The following is a 9940-nucleotide window of genomic DNA, read 5'->3' as shown; positions in this document are numbered from 1 at the left end:
CTGCTTGGCCTCCCTTGTAGAGTCCAGCTTGTCCCAAGGACAGCTAGTTTATGTTTAAAGATAATAAAAAGTCCAACTTGACTCAAGGTCTCAGTCTGTGCCCAGGGTCCTGCTTGACTCAAGGACAGCCAGCTGTGTCTAAAAACATTCCGCTGCCCCTGAAATGTACTATCCCCTCCCTGCTAGCCTGCTAAATTCTGCTTTTGCAAAAAGGTACTTTAAAAAAAAAACACTTGCTCCTGCTTTTCAAGGTGCAACTTGAAAGATCTACACAGACCCTGATGCGTCGGCTCAATAAATTCCTGTGTGTTTTGCATCGACATCAGACTCCTTCTCTCAATGGGGACTCCAGGAATAGACTAGAGATCTCTCTGGAGGTCTCAGTCTTACACTTTTAAAGATACGGGAAAGACGCCTGTAGAACCTGAGGTGGTGCTTCACCGAATTCGAATCATACTCACCAGCCGCAGCTTGAAGTTGCTGTTGAAGGTGTGTCGACTTGTTCAGAGGCATAAAGGAAAAGAATGGAAAATGAAAGGACCGGTGCCCGTGCCAGCCAAGACACTGAGAACCACTACAAGAAAAACACCTTGTAGAGCTGGGCATGGTGGCACACGTCTTTAATCCCAGCACTCGGGAGGCAGAGGCAGGTGCACCGCTGTGAGTTCGAGGCCAGCCTGGTCTACAAAGTGAGTCCAGGACAGCCAAGGCTACACAGAGAAACCCTGTCTCGGAAAAACAAAACAAAACGCCTTGTGGTGAAGTTCTAAGACTTGGCATCATTTCCAGATAGGAATCCGGCCTCCATGGGCATCCACGTTCATGTGTGCAAACACACACACACACACACACACACATTCACACACAAGACCACACATAAAAAAAATTAAAAAAAAAACCAGATAGGAATCCACAAATGACTCATTGACGTAAACAGTCCTTCTGAGATTGTTAAGCAGATTAATTCCATCAGTATTGAGCCAGGAGTAGAGGTTGAAGTCACCATTGCAGAAGCCTAAGTCAGCTATTTTAATAAATTGACTTAATCAGTTCTTTAAGAAAACCAAAAACCCAAGACAATATTTTGCATGCCTAAGCCCCCAAACTCCCATATGATTATCCTAGTTTTTTCATTTTACTACGTCTCTGCCTTTTAAATCTAATCTTATCATCCTAGTATCTTGGTGTTTATTATTAGAAAGTATGTAATTCAAGTTTCCAAGACAATTCCAAAGCAATGTAGAGTAGTACCCAAAAAATATGAGAATACTTTTGAAAGACTAAATTTGGCATTTATAACATGCAAAGTGGCAGTGTTTAACTTTCAAATGAGATAATAGGAAATATAAGTACAAAATTCAAAAATTTAAAAATAAAAACTTTTCTTAGCCCAGTGAACAAACCATTTGGTTTCCTTGCAGAAGAAATAGAGGAAACTGGGCTGGGGTTGAGTTTTTTGTTTTGTTTTGTTTTGTTTTATTACCATTTTGGTGTGCTTTTTAACCAGTTATAGTATTAATTTGTAATAACTTCCTACCCCCAAGACTTGTGTTGCAAGCCTCACCCATGCCCAGTGCAGTAATACATAAATGAACGGAAGGTCTCTGACCTCACCAGAGGATTATCATTAATGGGTTCAGGGGAGCAGCAGCAGCAGGAACAGCAGCATCAGGAGGAGGAGCAGCAGCAGGGGGAGCAGCAGCAGGAGGAGGAGCAGCAGCAGCAGGAAAAGGCACAGCAGCAGGAGGAGCAGCAGCAGCAGGAGAAGGCACAGCAGCAGCAGCAGGGGGAGCAGCAGGAGGAGAAGGAGCAGCAGCAGCAGGAGAAGGAGCAGCAACAGCAGGAGGAGCAGCAGCAGGAGGAGGAGGAGCAGCAGCAGGGGGAGCAGCAGGAGGAGGAGCAGCAGCAGGGGGAGGAGCAGCAGTGGGGGAGGAGCAGTAGGAGGAGCAGCAGCAGTAGAGGGTGCAGCCGCTGTCTATTCAGAGCACTCTGGCCACTCTTGGGGCTCTAGCATTTATATATTTTTAGAAAAGTCCCCAAAATTCCAAATGTAAACTATCTGAAACTGACAAAATCACATTCTTGGCAGAGCACAAGACACATTATAGTCAGCTACTGTGGACAGTCTGAAGCAGCCCCATATCTCACATGTGGGATTAAAACAAAAACATACTCCCATAACATTTCTGTGTTTTTAAAGAAACCAGAAATCTCACTACATAGCACTTAGCCAATTTTCTGTACCTCTTTTATAGGGCAAAACTGCAGGATGGGGGTTTTGCAAGCAATCTGGGTTACAGAAGCAAGACCAGGCAGTTAAGGAAATCTTCCTGGAACAACTATTACAAAAAATTCTGTAGTCACAGGGATAGGTGCAGGCCAGTTCTGAGAAACAGAAACTTAAGTTTTACAGTAAACAGAAACCTAATTATAGCATCAAAATAGCTCCTGGTTACAAAATGGAGTCAGGCTGGCTCCTCAGCGAGGGGAATTCTGGGAGATGGGCTTTGTTGGAAGAGAAATTCAGCTCAGAAGTGTCCTTGAAGCTGGGCGGTGGTGGCGCACGCCTTTAATCCCAGCACTTGGGAGGCAGAGGCAGGCATATTGCTATGAGTTCAAGGCCAGCCTGGTCTGCAAAGTGAGTTCAGGACAGCCAAGGCTATTCAGGGAAACCCGTCTCAAACAAACAAAAGTGTCCTTGAGAGGGTGTAACTTATTCCTGGTCCCTTGATCTTGCTTCCTGGCCACCGAAATGTGAGAAGCCACTTCTCCTGCATACTGTGGTTGCCATAATATCCCACCTCGCCTCAGCACAAAGCAAAGAAGCCAGCAGACCATGGATTGGACTCTCAGAAACTGAGCCAAAACAAATATCACTTCTCTTATAAGTTTATTTTCTTAGTCATTTTGTTACAGTAACAGAAAGATATCACTCCAGTTCTTTGTTTATCTGTCCAGAGATATTTCACTAATATTGCAGCAAATTGTATGTATTGCATCCATACACGCATAGATATACCTTCTGCGTAATCAGTTGTGTGTGATATGTATTATTCACATTATTTTTGCTTAGGGCACAATGTTTTGTTGTTATAAAAGCCTGACAGCCTGCTATATGAAGCGGGAACAGAACCTTTACCAACTTCAGAAAAAAGAGTCATCCAAGGTGTCAAAGAAGAGATTCCTTTTTTCCCTCTTTTTTTGGGGTGGAGGTGGGGTAGGATGGGTATAGTCTCACTATGTATCTCTGGTTGTCCTGGAACTCACTGTAGACCAGGCTGGCCTCAAGATCACAGAGATCCACCTGCCTCTGCCTCCCAAGCGGTGGTCTTAAAGCCTCAAGCCACCACACCTCCTGAATTGCAGTCTTTAAACTGTTGAGTACCTCCCACAGGGGAAGGCGTTAAAGTTTAACACAGACTCTCAGACTTGAGAGCACTCTGGGAAGTCAGGGATGGAACTCCCACACCGCACTTGTGGTCAGGCCGTTGTTGTCTCGCTGGGTCGACTCTGGGAGTGCGTATTCTCCTACTTGGTGCAGTTGATGCCGGATGCTGTGCCCGCTGAACTGGGGCCTCTCAGGGTCACCAATCAATACTTGGGGCCTGTGGGCCCAAAAGTAGTTCTCCAGCCACAGATGAAGACCGTCTGCAAGCTCTTCGTCATAAAACATGTCTCCAAGAACAATGATGTCAAACTTAACTTGTTGGATATTCAAAATGTTTTTGGTTAAAACGGGAAAAGGATTCAGTCCATTTAATTTGCAGTTCAGTGTAATCGCCATTCCTGCAACTTTACAAGACATATATCAGTAGGCTATTTTAATTCCTTATTATTTACATACTTTTTAAAATCTAACAATAGGGGCTAGTGGGGTGGCTTTTTATATTAAGAGGTCTGCCACTAAGCCTAACAAGTTCAACACCTAAAGGCCAGGCAGTGGTGACACACAACTTTAATTCCAGCACTCAGGAGCCAGCGATGGGCAGATCTTGTGAATTTAAGGCCAACCTGGTCTTTATAGGGAATTCCAGGACAGCCAGAACTACCTAGAAAGACCCTGTGTCAGCAACAACAATAACAACGCTCAATGCCTGAAACACAGATGGTAGAAAGAGGAAGCCAAAAGCTGTCCCCTGACCTCCCCATGTGATGTGCACTATGGCACATGCACACACAAATGAACAAGTAAATAAATGTAAAAATAATCTAAATAATACTTATCTCCTTTTTTTTTTCCGAGACAGGGTCTCTCTATGTGTAGCCTTGGCCCCCCAGGCTTGCTTTGTAGACCAGGCTGGCCTCGAACTCACAGTGATCCGCCTGCCTCTGCCTCCCTACTGCTGGGATTAAAGGCGTGCACCATCACGCCTGGTTTATCTCCTTTTCTTAAAAGGGATTTGTTTTTTGTTTGTTTTGTTTTGTTTTATTGTTGTTGTTTTCTATTTAATTTTATGTGCCGTATTTTGTCTGCATTCATGTCTGTGTGAGGGTGTCTGATCCCCTAGAACTGTAGCCACTGACAGTTGTGAACTGCCATGTGGATGCTGGGAATTGAACTCAGGACCTATGGAATAGCAACCAGTGTTCTTAACCACTGAGCCATCTCTCGAGCTCCTGTTGTAGTTTTTAGATAAAGAAGTTTAATGTTTATGTCAACATAAACTATATACTGGCTGGGCATGATGTGCATACCCGTTGCTCCAAGGCTTTGTAGTAGACAGCAAGAGGATCCTGCAAGCATGAGCCACCCTGGGGTACAAAGGGAGGCACCAAGCCAGCTGGGTCTACAGCCTAAGATCCTTTTTCAAACAAACAACACAAAGAAACTCGGCATGGTGATGCATGCCTGTAACCCTAGCACCTGAGAGGTGGAAATAAGATGATCAGAAATTCGAGGTCATCCTTGGCTATATAGCTAGTTGAGGCTATCCTGAGCTATATGAGACTGGGGTGGGGGAGGGAAGGAAGAAAGAGAGGGAGGGAGGGAAATAAAAAAGGGAAATGGTCTAGGAGAGAGCAGGTTGTCCTGACCTCATGCCCACGCCCAGAACTACACCCTGCCTGACAGACAGTTTCTCCCTTCTGGGAGCTGATGCTTGTAAAATGTTTAACAAATCAGTGCTCTTCCTTCCCTGCTGGGAAATGATCCCTTGTCAAAAGTAAAATCTCTCTCGGCCCGCACCTGATGTGATTTAATGTGGTTCTTCTGCCTATATAAGTTCCGAAATGCTGGGGCTGGAGAGATGGCTCAGTGGTTAAGAGCGCCGCCGGCCCTTCCAAAGGTCCTGAGTTCAATTCCCAGCAACCGCATGGTGGCTCACAACCATCTGTAATGTGATATGGTGCCCTCTTCTGGCTTGCAGGAGTACATGCAAGAGAGCACTGTATACACGATAATAAATAAATAAATTTTAGAAAAAAGTTCTGAAGTGCTTTTGTTGTTGTTGTTTTATTTTGTTCTTCGGGACAGGGTTTCTCTGTGTAGCCTTGGCTGTCCTGGACTCTCTCTGTAGACCAGGCTGGCCTTGAACTCACAGCGATCCTCCTGCCTCCCGAGTGCTGGGATTAAAGGCATATGCCACCATGCCCAGCCTGTAGTGCTTTTCTGGAGGCCCAGGCTCCCTGTGAAAAGAGGCTGCTCTCAGTCTCTAGCTTAATAAAGAGATCTTATCTAGTTTATATTCATGGTGGTCTGTAACTTTCTCATATGTGCTATAGTCACAAAGGGAACTTTTTTAAAAGCTAGGGGCTGGAGAGATGGCTCAGAGGTTAAGAGCACTGACTCCTCTGCCAGAGGTCCTGAGTTCAATTCCCAGCACCCACATTATGGCTCACAATCATCTATAGTGAGATCTGATGCCCTCTTCTGCCATGCAGTTGTACATGGGACACATTCTATAATAATAAAATATTTTTAAAGCTATATATTAAATACAGAATAGCAATGGAAGGATTTTTAGGAATATTTGCTGGGGCTTTTTTTTTTTTTTTTTTTTTTTGTATGTTTGTTTACTGTAGACAGAAAAGCAAATGTTGGATTTGATCAAGTTATATCTGAAACTTCTTAATAAAATTAGACCCCTGAGGGTTCCACCCTAAATGATGTAGGATCAGAAAAACATCAGATGAAACAAAAGTTTACCTGTCACAACTCGGCCTTTTTTCTTTCTTTTGTTTTGTTGTTTGTTTGTTTGAATTGGTCTCATGTTGTAGCCCTAGCTGGTCTGGAACTCTAGAGATCCACCTGCCTCTGCCTGCTGAATGCTGGGACTAAAGGGAACAGGCTGCCACGGCCAAGACAACGTGGGTCCTACGCAGTAAAAACACCCACTAGCGGCACACGTCTACTTTACTTGGATTTCCTGTCAGATACCAATTACATATTTCAGGGAATTCTCAACCCAGAAGCTAACATGCATGCCCCCACAGCTATCCCTCTGAAGTGTCTACAAACAAATCAAACCCTCCCAGGGAGGTGCACAGGCCGTTCGGGCCCCAGGTAAAGCCTCACAGAACACACCTCAGCATCAGATTACAAAACAAGGCAATACACTATCCTGAACCAGGGAGGGGGCTTAAGTGTTTTAAAATATGCATTCCTTACTGGGGTCTATGTCGTTGGCCAATATCTTTGAAGCTCCACTCATCTTAGCAGCAATGGCTGTAGCACCACATCCGCTCCCAATATCTAAGACAGACTTCCCTCTAACAACATCAGGGTTATCCAAAAGATACCTGATTAAAAAGAAAGGAGAAAACACCTCAGTTATGGAAAAGGACAGTAACATGTATTAAAATAGAGACAAAACCAGGCAAGATAACTCAGCAGATAAAAGTGCTTGTTTTGACGTCTGATGACCTAAGTTAAACATCATGGAAAAAGCGAACCAATTCATCCAAATTGTCCTCCACCTTCACATGTACACCATGGTGTGCCTGTGCCCCCCAACACAAACAAGAGCTATTAATTAAATGTAATGTTTTCCGATGGTAGAGAGCCTACCTGGCCCAGGCCAGCAGTAGCTATTAGTTCTGGGAAGCAGAATACCTTTTGTTTGACAGCTCTATACCCTTAAAACCTAACCAGTGAAATCAAGGTCAATGCTAAAGAAGGAGTGAGTGGACATGCTAAGTGCACCTTTGTTTCACTAACATTTCTTAACACAAAATACAGCTGCCTATATGGAAAATCAAGCTGTTCAGGAACTGAATCAAATGCAGGGCCCACTGAAAACATTCTTGAGCTGCCAACCGAGACAGAGAATCCCAAAGGAACACTCACAGCTTCTGTGTGGGGGGGAGGGAAGAGGAAGGGGGAGCAGGGGGGGGGGGGGGGGGGGGAGGCAGTTCTAGGAGGGGTGTGGCACTTAAAGTAATCAAGCAGGATGTTGGAAAGTCTGGATCCTTAGGATCCCCCTAGGAGCTCTCATATGCCTTAAAAAGCTTGTGTAAGGTGGTGAAACTATGTAGCAAAGTACCAAAGAAACGACCAAGCTGCTACAAAAACAAGACTTTGTGTGAGGAATATGTTACAAAAGTTAGTGTGAGGGCTGGAGAGTGGACTCAGCGGTTAAGAGCACTAGTTGTTCTTGCAGAGGGTTCAGGTTCAAGTCCCAGAACCTATATGACAGCCCACAGCTGTCTGTAACCCCAGTCCCAGGAGATCTGATGCCTTCCTCTGACCTTCGTGGGCACCAGGCATACATGAGGTATATAGACATACATTCAGGCAAAACATTCATACACAAAATAGATAAATCTTGGTGGGGGAAAGTTGCAAGCCAGGCAGTAGTGGTGCATGCCTTTAATCCCAGCATTCAGAGGCAGAGGCAGGTGCATCTCTGAAGGAACACTTTGAAGATGCAGTCTGTCATGGTAAGGGCATGCAGGAGGGACCTGCAGCTGTACAAAGCTACTCACTCTGTAGGCCAGGCTGGCCTCATATCCACAGAGACCCACCTGCCTCTACCTCCCCTGTGCTGGGATCACAGGCATGTGCCAGCACGCCTAGCTTAAAGTATGACTGAGACTGATGCTCTTATCGGGATAAACGATGAAGAAAAGAAAAGAATTCTAGGATGCCGGTACCATCCTTCCTCTTCCTCTTGGTATTCAGTGTGCAGCCTAATGCTACTGGAATGGTGTCACCCACATTCAAGTGGGCTTTCCCGCCTCAGATAAACCTCATTGGAAACATCCTATCCTGGTTGGTTTTTTGTCAACTTGACACTAGTTAAAGGCAAATGGAAAAAGGGACTCTCAGTCGAGGAAACGCCTCTACCAGAGTGGCCTATAGGAAAGCCTATGGGACATTTTTGTTTGTTTAATGATTGATGTGGGAGCGCCCAGCCTATTGGGGGAAATTTGATGAACAGTAATCTTTATGTAGTATAAGAAAGCAGACTGAAGCTGGGTATGGTGGTGCACGCCTTTAATCCCAGCACTCAGGAGGCAGAGGCAGGTGGAATCTTGTGAGTTCGAGGCCAGCCTGGCTCCAGGACAGCCACAGCCAACATAGAGGGACTCTGTCTCGAAAAACAAAAAAACAAAACAACAACAACAAAACCCCCCAAAAACAACAAAAAAGAAAGAAAGACTGAGCAAGCTTTGAGAAGCAAGCCAGTGAGCAGCACCCTCCCTGGCCTCTGCTTCAGTGCCTGCCTGAGGGTCCTGCTGAAGGACTATTATGGGGAGGTGTGAAATGAAATAAATCCTTTCCTTCCCAAGTTGCTTTTGGTTATTTTTTATTATTATTATTACAGCAATAGGAAACCAAAGAGAAGCACACCTTCATAGACATGCCCAGAGGTGTCCTGTAGGTAATGACAAATTCACTGGACCCGATATGGAAGGTCACCTGGGACAGGTGTGAAGAGAACACTTTATTATTAAGGCATCTGCATCTGTGGCTGCTATGAAGCCACGCTAAAGGAACAGTGCCCAGATCTGGATGCAGCTACGACCGCTCTGAATTTCTGTTGACAGGCCCGGTCTTCTCTCACAGTCTCATCTGAAAACCCAGACTCAAAAGGCCTCACAGGCTGCACCGTCATGGAGATGACTTTGTCCTTCTCCCACAGGACAGATCCTCTTCTGCCTTACAAGGAGGATGACAATCCAAACCATACACCAGTTGGGACCTGCATGAGCCCCAGTGACTTTCTGGTTTTGCTGCTATGATATGGGGCTGGAGAGAATGGAATTGGGAGCGGGGGTTGGAGGGGGGAAGGTTGTGGGTGCTGAAAAAAGAAAGGATCTTAAACATTCCAGTGAGACATACCTTGACAGGGCCTGGCCTCCTGGCCAATAGATTGCCCAGTAAGGATCACTGTAGGGCCACAGGTCAGCCCTTTCCCACCAGAACTTACACCTGGGGGTCAAAAGCCGTAACTGGATTTCAGGGGTGAGGCTGCCACTGTTGGTGACTTCTGTGTGCTCCTCCAGGCAGGCTTTCATCTTAGGGTCCAAACAGCTCCCCACTGCCCTCCGGGGAAGCAGGGGGAACCCACGGCTCACAGCCTGCAGGAAACTCCATTGGCTCCTGGGAGCTTTCCACCCCAGACTGAAAGCCATTAGGACTTCTCCGGGTCTCAGGTTCTGTCAGGGTTGCTTTGAGCGGGGTTATTTCCCAAGCAGCTAGACGAGGGTTGGTGTCTCTGCTTAGTTGACACTGGAATTTCTGGATCTCTACAACAAACAAACAATACTGAAAGTTCTTAAGTCTAGCCAACATGTCCACATCCTTTCACGTAACAAAAAAAAAAAAAAAAAAAAAAAAAAAAAATAAGCTAGTGAGTGCACTATCTGACAACTCACAGGTGCAAGTCCACCTCAGAGGACAGATTTGGCTCAATTTGGGCAAAGAAATCTAGTTGCTTTGGTTAGTTGGTTGGTTGGTTTTAGGGTTTTCTAGACAGGGTTTCCCTGTATAGCCTTG

The 9940-nt window shown here is 45.4% G+C and overlaps 1 protein-coding gene across 1 annotated transcript; it reads right to left on the bottom strand.

Annotated features, from left to right (window-relative positions):
- Positions 1-3429: 3429 nt before the first annotated feature.
- Etfbkmt (electron transfer flavoprotein subunit beta lysine methyltransferase) lies at positions 3430-9722 on the bottom strand. The gene is made up of 3 exons (XM_051155624.1): positions 9284-9722; positions 6608-6738; positions 3430-3792 (listed from the first exon to the last, which is right to left on the bottom strand). Exons 1-3 carry the CDS (start codon positions 9574-9576, stop codon positions 3449-3451), a joined length of 768 nt encoding a protein of 255 aa, XP_051011581.1. The 5' UTR covers positions 9577-9722; the 3' UTR covers positions 3430-3448.
- Between the last annotated feature and the right edge of the window lie 218 nt (positions 9723-9940).

The sequence above is a fragment of the Acomys russatus genome, chromosome 13 (assembly GCF_903995435.1).
Source record: "Acomys russatus chromosome 13, mAcoRus1.1, whole genome shotgun sequence".
Classification (NCBI taxonomy): Eukaryota; Metazoa; Chordata; class Mammalia; order Rodentia; family Muridae; genus Acomys; species Acomys russatus.
This window is presented reverse-complemented; position numbering and strand designations above follow the sequence as displayed.